General features: G+C 37.3%; 1 protein-coding gene across 7 annotated transcripts in view; it reads left to right on the forward strand.

The window, feature by feature from the left end:
* Positions 1–1,202: 1,202 nt before the first annotated feature.
* Positions 1,203–19,355, forward strand: part of gab1 (GRB2-associated binding protein 1) — a 117,086-nt gene continuing 98,933 nt past the window's right edge. For 2 of the 7 annotated variants that reach the window (XM_057330940.1, XM_057330942.1), the window contains exons 1-2: positions 1,221–1,733; positions 1,831–1,952. In XM_057330940.1, the coding sequence (XP_057186923.1) occupies positions 1,881–1,952 (72 nt within the window). In that variant the 5' untranslated portion in view covers positions 1,221–1,733; positions 1,831–1,880. Of the gene's footprint in view, positions 1,734–1,830; positions 1,953–19,355 lie in introns of all 7 variants that reach the window. The other 5 variants (XM_057330943.1, XM_057330944.1, XM_057330941.1 and 2 more) reach the window with 5 other exon arrangements.

The raw sequence follows: 19,355 nt of genomic DNA on the forward strand, positions 1-19,355 counted from the left end.
TACATTATTTACGATTTGAAGTTGATTATTTACATTACTGAAATGATGTCGTTTCTGCCAAGCACATGTAAACAGTGCTACACATCTAGTTTTACAATTTCTTAATATCACTGTTAAAATATGTTTTACTTTTCTCACCATCATACCATTCCAAATATGACTTTCTTCTGCAGAACACACACAAATCAAAAAGAGTAGTATATTGACAAATAAACCATAAATATGTCCTACGTTGTGACAGCAAAAAATAGAGTACAAACTGTTAATAATATATTATTTTATATTATTAAAATGTATATGTGTTATATAAAATAGCATAGAGAAATTTATCTTCATTGTTAGTTTTTTCAATTTTTTTGCCATGTCATAGGACACATGTACGGTTTATGCAACTACCCATATTTTGAGCTAAAAAAACTACACGATGTATATAATTAATAATATATGTAAATAATATTTTCTTAAAAATGTACATTTACATACATACTACCTCCAGTGGACTGGAATGTTAGTGCACTTCCATAAATCCAGACGCGAAATATTATAGGATGGTAAACCGACTAAATCAATTATTTGCACTGCAAATCTGATCACTCAGTCAGTAGGCACAACGATACAGAGATAACTGAGTCGTTTAGCATTACAATAACATTCCGAAGATGCCAATCCCACAAAGTTTCATGAATGTGCTTTTCTGTAACTTTTTCGATATACTGCTAGTAATTATCACTAAAATAATCAGCATTACTTAATAATACTTTAAGGGCAATTACTTACTTTTTAAAGAGTCCCATTTTGAATCTTTATTGATGTATACCCCCATATATTTTTGCCTACGATTAAACCGAATTTAAAATAAAAAACATAGTGTTTCTCAAATTACTGATAAAAAGTAATAAACTAAAGTAATTTATTATTCTCTTTGATGTAATTTGATTTATGGTTGGGATAACCGCAGGCTAAAAGTGTGACAGCATTCTGGTAAGTGTAGTATGCACATGATCATTAGCGTTCAAGACGTTGTCGCTTTCCACAAAGCGTTTTTTATCACAGTCTATTATGACTAAACCAAACTCACACGTTTCTATTCGGAACATGTGTAAGAGATTTGTTTACAGTGACTCAGACCACTGAGTAATAGAAGCCACGGTCCCTGTGTTTTCCTTCTGACGGGGCAAAACTCCAAGACTACATTTCCCATGATGTAATGTGCTTTATTCTCTGTCTTGTCCGACTTCTCCCTGCCTCCATACGCCAGAGGAGGCTGAGTTTAGGGAAAGTATCGACGTTTAAGCTTGTCAATCATCGAGGAACCGTGGGGAGTGAAACTGGAGGGAAGGTCGACGATCGAGGAGGATTTCTAGTTCAAAAAGCACTTCGGCGCCAACGCGACCATGTTTTGGAAAAATATGGGAGAACTGTATACATTTTTAAGGAAACTATTTGGTTTTACTTTTAAATAAGAAAAGCTTTCGCTACGGTGAACTTGGCGAGCGCCTGTCGCCGCTTCGTTGCATTTCAACTCGGGAAAACGAAAACAGTGGATTACTTACGCCAGCAAAGTGTGTAAGCTCAACTAAGAGACGGATATTGTTGAGTTTAAGTACACTGTGTTTGATATATTTCGCCCGTCAGAGGAGAGGATTCAATCCAGAAGAATTTGTTAAAGCCGCGTCGCTGTTGGGAAGCTCTCTTCTCTTCCAGTGTGGACGTGCTGGAAACCAGGAGTGACGGTATTTTCATATCGTTTTGAAACATTTAACGTTACTAAAAACACGCCGACGCAACTTCCATCTCACATTTCGGGACTTGGGCTTTGATGTTTTGCAGGTCGAAACTCGAAACATAAGTTGGGTTTTTTCCTGAAAGGCTGCAAGAAAATGAGCGGAGGAGATGTGGTGTGCTCTGGGTGGCTCAGAAAGTCTCCACCTGAGAAAAAGTTACGGCGTTATGTAAGTACGGTTTTAATCGTATTCAAATGCACAAAGACCGCAGAACTGTTGGCACAAGATTCATGCAAATGTACAGTTTGCTTTCTAACAACCGCTGGTCAGTCACTACTCCACGGCCGGACGCACAAGGGTTTGGCATTTGCTTTGTGTGTGTTTAAGAAATGCTAACATTCAAGAATAGCTTTCGTATCAGCTCCAGTCCCTTAAAATATACGCGTGTGTGAACGGGGACTTTGGCGTTTTGAGCCGTTGTGTGATAATGGCACTAAAATAGTTGTTTGTGCAGAACCCCTTTTGTTTCGTCATCATGGTATGTGTGAGACACGCCTACCTGTGCTATGTGAGAACATTTTTGGGTTGTTTATTTACTGTATGTGTGTTTGTGAATGTAAATCGAAATGAGTAACTGCGACATGATCTGCATTAGCAGGAGTCATACATCACCTACTGTAATTACTAATTACTCGTGCGAAAGTTGTTAGCAACCTACTTTGGCTTCATGCTAAATATGTACTCTTTTAGTATACAGATTGTTTGCGCAATGTTTGGATATTTGAACGTGAAATAAGAGCTAAATGTTGTTCAGTTGATGTGATTAATAGTAAACAAAAGTGATTGTTTACTTAGACTTGTGATTTAGCTTGCATCTTGAGATTTAGAAATGAAGTAGGCCTATGCATATTATGGCAATATACTGTATGTACAATAACTAATATATAATACACTTCAGTGCTTAAAATATTTTAAGCTGTGTCTTTTGTAAAAAAAACTAAAACATGTTTTTCTGGTTTACAAGACATTGCCACTTTCTATATTCAAGGATGATTAAATATCAAAAATTATTTTCACCAAATCATCTAAATTTCTGTTGTTTGCTACTTCAGTTGCCAAGACAACTGAACACTAAACTATCCATTCTGTCTGTGCCTGATGAGTCAATGCGTTCAGTCATTCTCCCATTGTACTTTACCATGGGGTCTTCCCTTCCTTTTAGTGGTAATACACACTGATAATCTGTAATGAAATCACTCACTCACAGCCCTGCCTGCTATCAAGCTTCAACCAAACATGTTAGAAATGTCCTCTAGGCTCATGTGATGCTTTTTTTATTGGATTCCTTTAATCTAGCGAAGCTCTGCTTGGAACACTGCTATTGAATTCATATTTATCTTCTTATATCAGCAACACTTTTTTCAATTGATAGAGCCATGTATTTGGCAAAAGCAATTTTTTTTGGCATTTAGTAATATTTTGATTGGAAAAACTAATATGAATAGTTTGCATAAGGGCTGCACTAAGATTAATCACAACTAATCGTTTGCAGAATAGACGTTTTTGTTTACATAATATATGTTGGTAGGTGTACTGTGTATAATAATTATGTAATATATATAAATGCACACGCATGCATGTATCATTTTAAGAAAAAAAGGTATTTGTATATTAAATATTTATATATAATATAAATTATGTATAAATATAAAAATGTATATACGCATGTAAATATTTATTAAATATATACATACATGTGTATGTGTTTGTATATAATTATTAAACACAGTACACATATATTGTTGTGTAAACCAAATTTTTATTCTACAAACGATTAGATTTATTTTGATACTGTCAAATGCCAGCCACGTCCGTAGACATTTCCAATTCATTTTCAAGTTCATTTCAATATGCTTTGGATATTAGCAATATAGAGCAGATCTTTTAGGGTCAAAAGTATGTTGTGTTCTTGACAGTGTGGCAACAGTTCAAGAGCAGAGCAGATCATTTGACTCAGCTGTTTACAGGGAAATGCTCTTGATGGCTCGAAGTGCAGTGCTAAGGACCCTCACAGTTCAAGGCTGCTACACTGACTGCTGTTAACAGCATCTGTCTATTAGACATCAGATTGGAGGAATCAAAAGATTGTACACTGTGTCTTCCCACAACAACCACTTTGTAATGCACAAACAACAAACACAATGACGTTTGTAGAAAATGTCCCAGAGGACCAATTTTTAGCATCTTTGCAATTTCTATTTGGCCTCATCCTCTCATTTTTGTAAACTTCCTCTTTCGCACCCTTCTTGCAAAACAGTCAAGTGCAATTGGGAACAAGAACTTTGCAGGAATCTGGCAGTTTGCATTAAAGTTGAATATTAATATTCACATATTTCGTCACATTATTATTTTTCAGTTATTTTGTATAATTAATCATGTAGGGTTCCTGCAGATGGATTAAATTTGCATGCGTGTTTTCTTCATTGTCTCAATGTAAGTCAAACGTTTATCAATTTAAATTACCAAAATGTGGATGTGTGTATTTACTTTTGCTTTTTCAGTTCTGTTTTTCAGTAGCTTATTTCTGAGATTGTGAAATTGTTGCGCACAGTGGTATACTACGGAGCAATAAGTGTCAAGGATGATTAAGGAATCTGAGCTAAACCGAAAGAAATGGACAGACCGACCAACGACATGCTCCACCCTTCTCTTTTAATGCAACTTAGCAAGCTACTAGGTGCTCTAACCATTTAAGAAGGCCAGTTAGCCAGAAAGCCATTATCCGTACCGTGCTGACCTCACTCTCTGCTACTAAGCATGCTGTTGCATTTTAAAAGCTCTAGTGAAGTGCTCTGAAAAACAAAAGAATAGTTTTTTTTAATTGGTCATTACATTATTTCTTCTCGTCAGGATTCATTAAATCTGCTTAGGTGGGGAAATGTAGCCATGCAACTGCTGAAACAAACATGCACAGAGAGCAGAAACAAACAGTGTTTGTGGCCGGGGTTATCGGCTTAGCTAGGTGCTGGTGTGGACATTTTTGCTTTTTTGTTTTTTCTCCCCTCCCCCGCTTCTTGTCGGTCTCGCTCCCACCCTGACTGGTCTGCCGTTTGTGTCCCGAGGCGGAGCCCTGAAAATGTATTGGCTTTGCTATCAATTATTAATTGTAACAAATAAGAAAAACTTTTTGCAATATTAACATGCTGTGTTGTCACGATACCAAATTTTTGACTTCGATACAATACCTAAGAAAAGTATTTCGATACCAATACTAAATTGATACCATGCAAAAAGACCATACAGGAAGTAATTAAATAGAAAATGATGAAGCATAAATAGCTTAAAATTCTGTTATTTTATTTTTTACACTTACAACTTACACTGTGTTCCTGCCTTGCTTTTTGAGCATGTCTTCCCCCTTATTTAAAAACAACATGTCACCACACAGACCTACATATGAGTGTCAGGTGTCAATCTATGATACAGTCCTAAACGTGTACCTGTCTCAGTGTTTGCTGCTGTCTATTAAGGTGAAACGAGAAAATAAACTGTTTAAACTTAAATGAATCTACATAAATACTAGCTAAGACCTTAAAGCATGGTTCAATTCATTCACTTCAACACATAAAAATTCATTTAAAACATTACATAATGCATTCTGACATGAACTAACAATAAATCTCTTTTTACAGCATTTGTTAATTTGTTTATGTAACTTAATACAAATCTAGTTGTTTATTCATATTCGTTAATTGATAAATGTTAACAAATACAACTGTTAATATTTTAAATTGATTGAAATATTTATTAAATATCGAAATATTTATTAAATCCGTTGAAATGAACCATTACGACAAATAAATGCTGTAGAAGTATTAGTATCCATTATTAGTTCATGTTAGCTAACTAATGTTTAGAAATGGAACCTAGTTGTAAAGCGTTATCAATAATGTTGGCCTGTCACAAAATAAATCAAAGCATTATTCAGGCTATTGTTATCATTCACATACTACCTGTCAATTTTAAAGTTCTTTTGGTGAAATGCTTTGCCAAGCCGATCATGTTGGCCCGTTTGCGCATCTGCTTTACTGACAAGTCGTGAACAGACGGAAAAGGCACTTATGTTTGCCGCCATGACTTTAATTTCATCGTCACCCTGAAATCTGCAGCGCAAATACGAGGAAAGAAAGTTGTACGCGTCCACTGACTGGAGAGTGCGCTGAGAGCATATGCGCGCGCACATACGGCTGCCGCAAATGGACGCATGGGATGTGTTTTCTCTGAAACGCGCCCGTCATTAAAGTATTGGTACCAAATAAATGAGAAATTGGTATCGTTTTAACAGAAGGGTATTGCGGTTCTTTTCTAGTACCGGTGTATCGTGCAACACTAATATGCTGTATAGTGAGGCTCGAAAATTCTTGGCCAAAGCTGAAACTTTTGGGCATACAGAAGCAAAAAAAGCTAATTTTAAAGTTAGCAATGATTTGGAAAAACTGAAATTGGATTAACAGGGCTCTAGACTAACATTTGAGAGAGATGGCACTGGTGCTCCAGCTCTTAATTTGGTTGCACCAGAGTCATGGAGTGAGGTAAGAAAAATGAAAATAGAATTACTAAAACTTCATTCAAATGTCAGGGCTTGACATTAAGCATTGTCATGTGGTTGTCCTTCGGACAAGTAAATTTGACAATCACTTGTCTGAGTACAAAAATTACTTGTCCAAAGATAAAAAAAATTATATTTCATTTGAATTACAATATAATATAATCAATATTGTTTCGGATTTAGATTGGTCACGTTTGCTTCTAAGCATTTTAACTAGTGTCCGCTTTGGCCGCCTGAATTTAATTATAGGCCTACGCTCCGTGACTGCTATAAAACAAAGGCAAGCAGTAATTATTATTAGTGTTAAGGCTGTAAATTAACTTTTTTTGCACATAGCACTGGTGCTAGAGAGGTTTAAAGTTTGGTAGCACAGGCAGAAATGTGCAAGTGTAGTTCAACATAAATAAGCAGATAACTGACAAAAGACATTAATGTTACGTACAGATGGATAAATTAGGGCCATATCATTTTTCGATTACCTAAATTTGTTTTAATATTTCTAAGTTCTGTGTCTTTCCTTTTTTACTATACAATAGTGGTATATTTGTCCACATAAATTACTGTAGGTTACTATAGTATTTACTATAGTAAACTGCAGTAAAATTCCTACTATATTGTTTTTGAACTTTACTATAGTACACAGTGTTTATCAATTTACTACAAGGGCACTTCAATTTTCAATAGTACACTACAGTATTTTTTTGTCTGAGTGTTCAATTTAACGGGACTTTTATTTTGACGGGTCTTTGGGAAGAGGCTTGTTTGCAGATAGCTTCACTCAAACAGTAAAACACTCGTAAAATAAACTCTCAGAGCAACTCTGGAGATGAAGTTCATGTGTTCATGTCCTCATGCAGTGCAGCACAGATAAATCCTCGACCATCACTCCTGTTGTATGTTAAACTGTGCACATAATTCACTCAGACACCCAGAACAGCCAGATGACATTTAACGTTAAATAACAGGATTCCGCGTCCGCGTGGACTCAGTGCGGTGCGCATTGATTATTGTCACACACAAACAAGCACAACCACGACAAACACGCACCTCTGTCTAATGCACATATTCTTATTATTCTACATATATGTCGCACTGTTATTTTTTTCAAGTTACTTGTCCGGTCGGGCAAGTAAAATTCTCTCTCACTTGCCCATACAAAACATTTACTTGTCGTTAATGTCGAGCCCTGAATGTGTTAAACACACACAGCCAATCTCATGTTAATCTTGAGTACCTATAGAGTGGTATTGCATACTTTGTATCTTCGAAGAGTATTTAGTTTGATCACATTTATAAACGACAGATACAGCTGTACGATTATTTCCGAAAGCATACGGCGCGTGCCTAGGCTGAACTAAAGCACGTGCGTATCCATTGCCAACAAAACATAGACATCAGTTTCACTCACCGCATGCGGTTCATGTCCGGCATCTTTTAGCGCTGGGACGGCTCCATATATCAGTTTCAAACAGTTTCCAAAACCAAACAGGTTCAAACGTTATATCCAGGGATGCACATGGTGCGCATGCGCGACCAAAATTAAAAATGTGCTCTGTAAATAAGTTTAGAACGCTCATTTGCGTACTGACATGGTTGAAACCTTTTGATGCATAATCACTGTTTTAGACCGACTAAATGTAATTCTGGATAAGATTTCTGTTTGTACTGATTGCTGCCAAATCTACTGATATCTCGTTTGTTCCCGGTAATAAACGGGACCTGGGTGTAAATGATGAAAAACGGAGTATTGGTAGCTCCGCTTTCGTTACTAGAGAAGCACGCGGGCGGCACGCGCAGCCTCTGTGAATGTCTGGACCTGCACTGCGCTGCACTGCACGTCTACCAAAACACCGCTTCTCTTAAACTTTCTAAAAGGACAAGCTGTTTAAACTTGACACTTGCACGCAGCTTGTGTTTCTCTATGCTATACTCGATCCTAGCTCCGCACCGCAAGTCTCCATGTGTGCTCGCAAGTGCACTTCCCAGCAACCTGCCAAAAACCAAAAAGGTTGTCGTTTTAGGTTTCAAAATTGGTGTTGAAAATTAATATTTACTAATGTAAAAAGAAAAACAAGAAGAAATACATTATCATTGTATTTTAAGTGTACTTTAAAGTAATATAAATATAGTATTATCCCACTTTATTATTTTGTTTATTGTTCATTAAAAAGTAGCTACTTTTTTACTTTTATTTTTAATAGGTAAATATAATTTGTCACACTATGTGCAATGTGAGCACCAAACCGAATCTCCAGGTGCTCTCTTGAGAACCAGATAGAAAAACTTATGTGCACCCCTGGTTATATCCACCGTTTATATAACATTCATCACCCAAATGCAGTGAACAAACGAACACCTGAATTCGCGAACGTATGCTCTCTCACTCTCTCCTGCACACAAGTGACATCTGCACATGCTCCTTCTCCTGCTCTCCTTTATGCCGCGTGGGTGTGCCGCATGCTTTTTTGGGAGAATCGTCCAATAAGGGACTAAGAAAAATTGTTACGAAACAGTTTTATCCACCTTAGGATGCTCATATTGACCGTTTAACCGTTAACTGATAGTAAAAAATTTGACCGATTAATACTATCAGTTAAACGATTTAAAAGGTATGTTTATTTTAAGTTAAATAATATATTTTTTAATAATAATAATTTAATAATACGTTTTTAAATAACTATTAAATCATACATGTTTTTAGTTTTCTGTATGGTGAAAGAAAAATATGCTAAACATGTGTTAACTCACAGAGCTTGCAGACGCATGCGACCAGGTGTAAATGCCCTCCGAAACGTTTTCGAGACAGATTAAAATCACGCAAATCGCTTGACAAAACTGTACAAGTGTAATTCATCTGATTGTTGAGGCCACATTTGTCAGGGCTTTACTCCTCCAAACGGAGTGCGTCACTGGCAGCCTTGCTCAAGTTCGTTGTTTTAAATGTAGACACGCGACATGCGCTGTGACATTCTCTGTCTTCCCGGCGTGTCTACACACCACAGCGAAATGAAGCTCAGCAAAGTAAATAGCAGAGCTACTGCAAGGGAATTTTAGTGCTAGCCATCAATTTATCCTTTACATAAACTTATCTCATGAATGCTTAGCATCGGCCGCCTGTGCGCTTTGGAAAGGAGAAGAAAACGGCACGACCCGTGGTTTCCCTTTTTTTAGACGTGATGTAAAAATGTGAATGTGAAATATGAATAAGTCATAATAATGTTTGTATTTTGCGTGGGGTTAGCAGATCGGATTTATATATGTTAAAACAAATTTATGCCCTCTTTGGATATTAATCCTGGCTGTTGGAAAGCAAATGAAACGCGATTCCCGAGGCGTTATCTCTGCATTCCTGGGACATCCGTGCCATCTGAAAGGGTGTTTTCTGCCGCGGGTCTAACTGTCAACAGGCTCCAGACTGTCCCCACAACACGTAAACATGTTACTTTATTAAATAAAAACTCCAAGCTTTGTATTGAGGTAGGCCTGCTATTTTTATTTGATGATAAAACTTTCTGACAGAAATAAACTTTGCCGGTTCTTCTGTGTTTTCGTTTTGTCATAATTTGTTAATTATTCAAGTTATTTTCTTGCCTGTTATTTTATGCTTTGGAATTATATTTTAGTTTTTCTCCATTTTCCAAAACGCCGCAGGTTTGTGAAAAATCATCATGTGAATGCAGGTGCTGTTGATGATTTATTAGTTATGCTGCTGTTTGCATGTTAAAATAAATCTGTGAAAATAAAATGTTTGTATTTTTAAAATGTCACAGACCCTCGTCAACTGTAGCTGTGTCTCATTTCGAAGTCTGCGTCATCCGGATGTCGCATGCAATGGCGGACAAACGCGACCTCCGGTGGACGCCTTCGAAATGAGACGCAGCATGTATCTTTATTTAATATTATAATCTCATCAGTTAACGGTTAATGTTCGGTTCTCGGTTAGGGAAATTAACTGAAATGAGCATGCCTAATCCACCTTTTTCTTGACGTCTTCATGGAGGGCGCCATTACCGCGAGTGACTTCCTGCTTTATGCTCTGCACTTCCGTTTTGTATTTGTTACTATGTTAGAGGACATTTCTGTTAATGGGTAAAAATAAAGTTTCTCTAATAATTTTTGCGGTAAAAGGCTTTCACAACAGCCACAGAAAGCTCAGAAAACCTTACGAACGAGTGTTACCACATGACACAACAAGAGCGTAAAGTAAATAACATTTAAAGACAGCTCGGTCTTAGCTCTGACTACTGCATTCTGCACATCTCAAAAACATCACAATATTGTTTACTTCGATATTTACTTTATTGTTATTGCACAGTACATCACTGTTAACACATGAAGCATATATCCAGGGCTAAGTGACATAATAATTCATTATAATATCAAATGTTAAAGTTTAAGTTTAATATTACAGTTGTGCTGTATTCAGACATACGTATTCGCCATGGATGAAGCAGGAAATGCACACAATTTAAAAGTAATTTGTATGTAATTTATTTAAGTGTATGTTTGGCCAAGTCAGTATTGTAGCTCTATAAATAAACTAAAGGCACGTTTAACAACACAGCAGTTGTATCGCTACATGACATACCAAAACCAGTCACACTGAAGCATCCAGATGTCTCCAATACTGCGTTATTTTATAAAAGATCCTATGCGATATGATCAGGTTTATTTATATCTGGTGTGGGTATCAAAAATCTTCCCGTTAGATTATGACTCCCCTGTTAAGAACACTGGATTCAGCAACCTCCGCTTTAGAAATGTGAACTGTTGAGGGTTGATGTAGATGGCAAAGAATTTGTCCAATGTTAACGCTGCGTAAAGTGTTTTTATTAATTGGCCGCCTACATACATAAGGATATATCAAATGTGCCTGCTGGCTGGAGTTTAATGTCATCATCCCAGTAGATGTCGCTGTCCAACTTCTTATGGTGAGAGACAAGGTTGTTTTTTACGTTCTAGGTTAAAAACTCATGCCTGTGCGGCCCCTGTGAAGTAATTTAGAGACTGCTCTTTGACATTATACTGTTTTAAATGACATAAAAGTGTTATAACGTCCGTTTAAAAGCTTTCAAGCTAACTTGGTAATGCCTAACTAATGGGATCAAGCGGCGAACCGGAACTCTTAAGCATCAGCCCTACATGCATACGCAAGGCATAATGGGTAATTTCGCGCATCGCGAAAAAGGTGAATATGTTGGAAAAAAACTTTCGGAAACCTGTACGATCGCTGGGGGAGTGTATCGAGCACAGAAATACTACGTAATACGCCCAACTCGTTTTTTGACAAGTTGACCATGTTAAGCATGAGAAGACAGCACGTTTAACATTGTAAAGTCAGAATGCATGACATAATTCTTTTAATATCAGTGTGTGTTTTTGGGCTCGTCCTTTGTTGTTTGATGAACATTATAAACAGAGATCTTTATTATGCTGCTGCCCCTTTAAGAGCTAACGTACTATACTGTAACACACATGCATTTTGTTTCCCAACTGTTTGTTCATGAAACGAACTACCTTTACAAGGATTCATGTTAATATGGGAATTTTGACGTCCTTTTGTGTTATATGTCCGTTTCAGAGTAAGAAGACGTGAAAGAAAACTCAGTTTAGTATTTTGTGCTTTGACTCCCTGGGCGTGCGTATATCTCAAACCAGCAGCGAACCCTCAGGGTCCTATCGTAAAAAATAATATTTAAAAACTTTAAAATATTATTTTCAATAAAAGTTGGACGATTTTCTCTATTAGATATGTATATTTGACTTCCTGGATCGATGTGGACTCTATCCACGTGAGATTTCCAAGTCTCACGAGAGTATTTCAAGATCACAGAGCAGTCACAGTTCTGTGATGTCATACGCTGTCTGCACAGCCTGCGCATGCTGCAAGAAGTCGAACGTGTGCTTACACGGGGTTGGGGCGCCTTCTAGTAGCATACCGCTGGCTGACAGTACAGTAAATCAATGGGAGAGATTCATTTTGAGTGACAGTAAATGAGTAAAACTTGACTTTTCTCTAAATGGGTGTGCTTTGTTTTTTGCTAACTTTCCGCCAATTGGGGGGTTGTTCACCCACAGTCTTGTAAAGCAGAAGAAGCACACGAAGTTGGTTCGCCAACTGCCAAAAAACTGCAAAAGAAGAAGGAATGTGGAAAACGTCATTCAAAACAGCATGTGGATGAACTTTATCAAGTCTAGGAAAAAAAAAGAGAAAAGCTGATAAAAATTGTTCAAAACAACTGGAGGGAGAATTCATTTTGGTTGCTGATGTGAACAATTGAACAATTGAACATTGACCTTTATTTGAGACGAGTGATTTTTTCTTAAATTTCATATTTGCTGTTATTCTGCATAACAGTGACATTTTATCAGATAAATGGTAAATTTACTACGGTCAGTTCCATACGTTTAGTTCACTGTAACGTTACCAGTTTAATATTAATGTTTATTATATTCATAGTTTATTCGCTGGTGGATCTCTGTTTACTGTCTGCTAGTGTAGCACCGGTTTTCTTTGCTGAGAGCCCTCTCATGAGGTGTCGCTTTTTAAACTGGCATTGTGTACGTTAGTCTGTGTTGGTTTATGATCAAACTGGGAGGCAGTATCTGTCATGTGGTCCATTATTCCGTTGAAGAGCCGATCATAATGCATATGTTTAATAATGATTTGTATTTGTATTGCATGTTATTTTTGTGATAGCTGTCTTGCTGTGTTCGGCTTGTTGCGTAACAAGTCTGGAGTAGCATTGTAAATGTATCATGTGGTAAGTGTGATGGTATAATGTAGGGATGCACCGATATGTAAATTTTGGCCGATAACCGATAATTATTTAACACTGGAAGCCGATAATCGATATATTGGCCGATATACAGTATCTAAATATTAATATTGCATCTTCTGAGACTGAAACAAAAGGCAAAAAGTGGACAGCTGCTTTTATTTGAAAACATTCACTGCAGAAAACAAGGTAACCATTAGTTCTCTTTTTCCCAGAAAATCATGCACCAAGCCTACTTTACACTAATTAATGATTCTTTAACTTTTAAACTTTTCTGGTATGTTTATTTAATTAAAAAATTATAGATGTTCTTCCAGAGCAACCCAGAAAAGTGATTTTAATAGCCACGTGTCTAACTGGTTTCAAGACAGAAAGCCTTCAGACAGCAATCGGCTTTAAAAAAATATGCTTTTGTTCCTATAATTTACACATTCATAAATATCTACACACTGTATCTACATTAACAATGTCTTGCTAATAAGTAAGTGAATGATCATGACAGAACGACAGTATTGTACTGGGTTTTAACTTAGCGTGCAGCTGAAGTGGTTTAACCAGAGAAAATGATTCATAATTTATCGGCTATAATTTACCGATATGGCCGATAATTTATCGTGCATCCCTAGTATAATGATGTAGTCTCACTTCTATTGGAAAGCACAGTACTGTGGTAAGTGTGTGTGTGTGTGTGTTGGGGGGGGGGCTGCGCGTGCGCAGAGGGCCAAGGCTCAAACATCACGGCTCACTACTGTCTCAAACAACCTGCGAGACCTGAAGGCTTTTAGTGATTATTCTTTTTTTTCATTCTTCATGAAAGCTGCATTGATACGCGTTTGGCTTTTACCAGTAGCGACTCACAATTAAATAGTATTTAACGTGATGTATAGCGTTAACATTTTGTATGCTTTGCAGTATTGTTAGAGAGCTTTATACAATAGTATATTTCTTAAAGTTTAAGCAAAACATATTTATTTCAGTTACAAGATTAAGTGCTTCACTCGTTTGCTCTGTCGGATCTTCCGCTTCATCATAGCATGCGCCTCTTACACGGCTTTGGCTAGAAGGGATACAGCTACCTCCACTGGGTATGCTCACTTCAATACCGCATGATTTTTGTCACGCTGACAACAGTTAATTACTATTTTATTATTGTAAGGTTAGGTTTAGGGTTGGGGTAGGCATTAGCTAATGTAATTTATTGTAATTTTATTGCGAGATTTTGCATTACTTCCGGCCGTAGCTGTATCCCTTCCAGCAACAACCCTCTTACACCCGCGCATTAGGCTTCGTCTTTGGGGGTGTGGGCACTGATAGATAAGTGAATGGTTGAAGGACGGGAGATGAAAATGAGTGACTGAATGCACAATATAACATTCCTGCCTATTAAATTTATTATATAAACATTGGTTAGGCATAGAATTTTACAGTCATTTCAAGGTCCTGACATAAAAAGCGAGCACATCTCTTATTAATAATAGATGTGATTATTGACTGATGAAAATTAGAATAGAAATTAAACTTTATGAAATGCGAAAAGGATTAATAAGGTTGTCTGCTTAAGATTCAGCAAAACAGCTTACGTAATCATCTGCGAAATGGATGTCTTTGGTTGGTTGCATATGAAGAGTTTGGTTCCAAAATGAGATAACTCGGTTTAAATTTTTTTTTCAAAAATCATGTTTTTTATTATGTTATCATGTTTTTATTGTGTTATATTGTGTTAGTTAGCTGTATTTTTGAGTTATTATTGCTTAAATAAAAACTGCAGTTTGATTGATATTAATTGGAATGCACAATAAAAAACATGATTCTTCAAAATGTTTAAAAATCTAATTTTGGAACCAAACTCTTCATATTTAGTTACTTGATGTTTTTTTGTCATAGGACTTGTTTTGCGTTTTGTTTAATATTAAGTTTGCATACTTGTTTTTGACAGGAATAAAGGCTTCTAGTTGTCTTCTAATCCTGTCCAAACAGTTCAGACATCTAAAAACAATCCAACAAAATATTTTTTTTGACGTGTTTGTGCATAGTTGTCACTGTATTTTGATATTGAAATGTGATGTGGTGTGTTATTGCTGTCTCTTGTGTCTTCAGAAGCTACACCCATCTCTCATCAAACTGCACAGTAATGGGATGTTTATTGAACACCAAAAAACTTTTTCACGTGAAATATAAAATTGAATGCCTTTCAAATACAATGACATAACATTTTCATACTATAGACTGTAATTCCTCTGAGGAGAATGTGCATAAAATTGCATATGTTTTGTTATGATGCTTCACCCTATTTAAAAACAGAAAACATACTAAGGGTGCTCCGATTGATCGGTCGCCGATCATTATCGGCCAATAATTGCTTTAAATAGCTTCACTATATACACTGCGTTCCAAATTATTATGCAAATTGGATTTAAGTGTCGTAAACATTTAATTTTATATTGTTCAATTAAACTTATGGATGGTATTGTGTCTCAGTGCTCTTTGGATCACTGAAATCAATCTCAGACACCTGTGATAAGTAGTTTGCCAGGTGAGCCCAATTAAAGGAAAACTACTTAAGAAGGACGTTCCACATTATTAAGCAGGCCACAGGTTTCAAGCAATATGGGAAAGAAAAAGGATCTGTCTGCTGCCGAAAAGCGTCAAATAGTGCAATGTCTTGGACAAGGTATGAAAACATTAGATATTTCACGAAAACTTAAGCGAGATCATCGTACTGTGAAGAGATTTGTGGCTGATTCAGAGCACAGAAGGGTTCGTGCAGATAAAGGCAGAATGAGGAAGGTTTCTTCCAGACAAATTCATCGGATTAAGAGAGCAGCTGCAAAAATGCCATTGCAAAGCAGCAAACAGGTATTTGAAGCTGCTGGTGCCTCGGGAGTCCCGAAAACCTCAAGGTGTAGGATCCTCCAGATGCTTGCAGTTGTGCATAAACCTACTATTCGGCCACCCCTAACCAATGCTCACAAGCAGAAACGGTTGCAGTGGGCCCACACATACATGAAGACTAATTTTCAAACAGTCTTGTTTACTGATGAGTGCCGTGCAACCCTGGATGGTCCAGATGGATGGAGTAGTGGATGGTTGGTATATGGCCACCATGTCCCAACAAGGCTGCGACGTCAGCAAGGAGGTGGCGGAGTCATGTTTTGGGCTGGAATCATGGGGAGACAGCTGGTGGGCCCCTTTAGGGTCCCTGAAGGTGTGAAAATGAACTCTGCAAGGTATGTAGAGTTTCTGACTGAGCACTTTCTTCCATGGTACAAAAAGAAGAACCATGCCTTCCGTAGCAAAATCATCTTCATGCATGACAATGCACCATCTCATGCTGCAAAGAATACCTCTGTGTCATTGGCTGCTATGGGCATAAAAGGAGAGAAACTCATGGTGTGGCCACCATCCTCCCCTGACCTCAACCCTATTGAGAACCTTTGGAGCATCCTCAAGCGAAAGATCTATGATGGTGGGAGGCAGTTAGCATCAAAACAGCAGCTCTGGGAGGCTATTCTGACATCCTGCAAAGAAATTCAATCGGAAACTATCCAAAAACTCACAAGTTCAATGGATGCAAGAATTGTGAAGGTGATATCAAAGAAGGGGTCCTATGTTAACATGTAACTTGCCCTGTTAGGATGTTTTTGATTGAAATAGCTTTTGATTTCAGTAAATATGACCTCCTAATGCTGCAAATTCAACAAATGACCATTTTCAGTTTTTTACAACCTATGAAATGTTTTCAAACTCTGTTGTGCATAATAATTTGGAACAGTGCATTTTGAGTTTTTCATTTTTTAAATAAATACTGTTGTCAGTGGGAGGTTTGTTCAATAAAATTCCAAATGTACCCTAACTGTTGATTACTTGAAAATTATACTGACTGTCATTTGCATTGACAAATTAGGAAAACCAGAGAAAGATATCATTTGCATAATAATTTGGAACGCAGTGTAGAAGGCCGATCAAAAGAGCTCAGTCACTCACTCAGCTGTCGGTTGCCTGTCACTCCTTTTTGTTGCACTCTGAAGTAAACTGCAGTACACACTGCAGATAAATTCTGTTTACCAGAGTGATAACTGCATTCTACTATCGAATTAACCCCCGAAAAATGCAGACAGTGACAACAGCATTTACCAAAATTATATGCATTGTGTACGGAACCGAACTCAATAATTATGTGTTCATGACGTTTCTAAACGCCCATGTGCTTTTGTCTGTATGTGAGGTGCTAGAAAACAGCAATGAAAGAAGTCTTTTGATACGGGGCTAACGTTAGCCACTCTCACGAGCCCTTCGCTAAAGTGACAGTGTTGCCAGATCTTCATAGAGGAAAAAAACAGGAAACAAAAGTCATATTTGCACTGGATTAGTATTACCTAGGGCAGTGTTTCCCAACCCTGGTCCTCAGGGCACACCGTCCAGAATGTTTTAGATATCTCCCTATATACTGTAAAACTCACCAATCAGGTGTTTCATATAGGGAGAAAACTAAAACATTTTGGAAGGTGTGCCCCGAGGACCAGGGTTGGGAAACACTGACCTAGGGACCTCTAGTCATTTGTAAAAATTGCAGAGGTTGTCTGTGATCTTAATCCTGTGCGAATCGGCCATGTCTGTAATTTGTACAGTAAAAATTCCCCCGCAAATTACCTACCATATTTTGACGAAAACCGAGGTCCTGTGGTAATATTAGTCCCGTGTGAATCGGCATCTCTGTGATTTGGCGGGCTCATATATCATTTTTTAAGGTTTTATCTATCGATATCGGCCCGATACCAAGCTCATGTACTCGTAATTACAGACCGATACCAAAGACCGATACCTCACGTGACATACATAGAGCCCTATGATTTCCGCAATCTGGAAAACGCGGACAGAATCGAGGAATCCAGGCATTTCCTAACAAGAAATTAGCACTGAACAGCTAACGTAACAGTTAACGAAATATTCAGATACTGTTTAAATATGTATTCTGCTTGTTTTATGTTACAGTGTGTGAAAGAGTGGTGCGGTTGCGTGTACTGAACGCATTGTGCTTGTGGAGCTTTCAGCGCCAGCGTTTCACTGCACGAGGACACGAACACATAAACAAACACCATTTGTGGCGATACGTCAAAATAAAAGTCCGGGTAATTTAAACAAACGCTCTTTGCAGCGTCCCGTCAAAATAAAAGTCAGGTTGACTTGAACAAGTTATAATACACTCACATTTTACCACACCACCCCCCTTAAATTTTTTATAATTTGACCACAGAGTATATTGTTTACTTCAAACTGAAGTAAATGTGCTAGTAAAATTGTGCTACTTATCATAAAAAATAGAACTTGATTAAAAAGTAGTACTTAAATTTAAGTAGACCTAAAAACAAAAGAAAAAAAGAAAATGCACCAGTAAGATACTGGTTTATTAACATTATTGTACATTATACAGGCATCGGTTATAGGTATCGGCGAGTACCAAAAAAAAAATATCGATACTCGTACTCGGTCTTTAAAAAATGGTATCGGTGCATGCCTAGTTTTATCCACCGTTTGCGAATAATGGAGGCTGTGTTGAAGTGTTTTGATATTATTTCGGGTGCTATGTCATATCCATAAGTCTGCCAACACTGTCGTTTTGGCCGGGAGTCTCCCGTTTTGTTATTTCTCATGGAAACTCTCGATCTTCTGTCTGGTTCGCGATCGCGGGTCTCAAATGCTGACAGGTAAAGTCATATATCATTATACACCATACAATATAGGCTATACAAACTATATGCAAAGCCTTGCCATCATATCCAGAAAATAAGTCCTTAAATTTGAGTAAAATCACAGGCTTCACTTATCCCGTGCGAATGCGCCACGTGAAATACAGATGTGGAGAGGTCATTTCTAAATCGCACGAGGTCCCCAGATAATACTAATCCCGTGCGAATAGGGCTAAAGACAAGCCCAAAATAAACCTTAAAAATACAAATAATTTATATTTCATAAGACCCAAAAATCTCTTGTATCTGCAACTGACCATTTTTAACACCTAAAGTGTCGAGCTTTATAATCTAAGACCAAACAACAAACATAAAAGTGGTTAAAAATAAATGAACATGGCAACACTGCAAAAGAGCGCTCTACAACAAAACACCAAAACATCTGTCAGAGGTACTGATGGGTAAAGCGAATCTCTGAAGAATAACAGATACCAAACGGGTTATATTCTTACAGCTGCGAGACGCCAGAACCAGGGCTTGACATCAAGCATTGTCA

Source organism: Triplophysa rosa, linkage group LG4 (assembly GCF_024868665.1).
Source record: "Triplophysa rosa linkage group LG4, Trosa_1v2, whole genome shotgun sequence".
Classification (NCBI taxonomy): Eukaryota; Metazoa; Chordata; class Actinopteri; order Cypriniformes; family Nemacheilidae; genus Triplophysa; species Triplophysa rosa.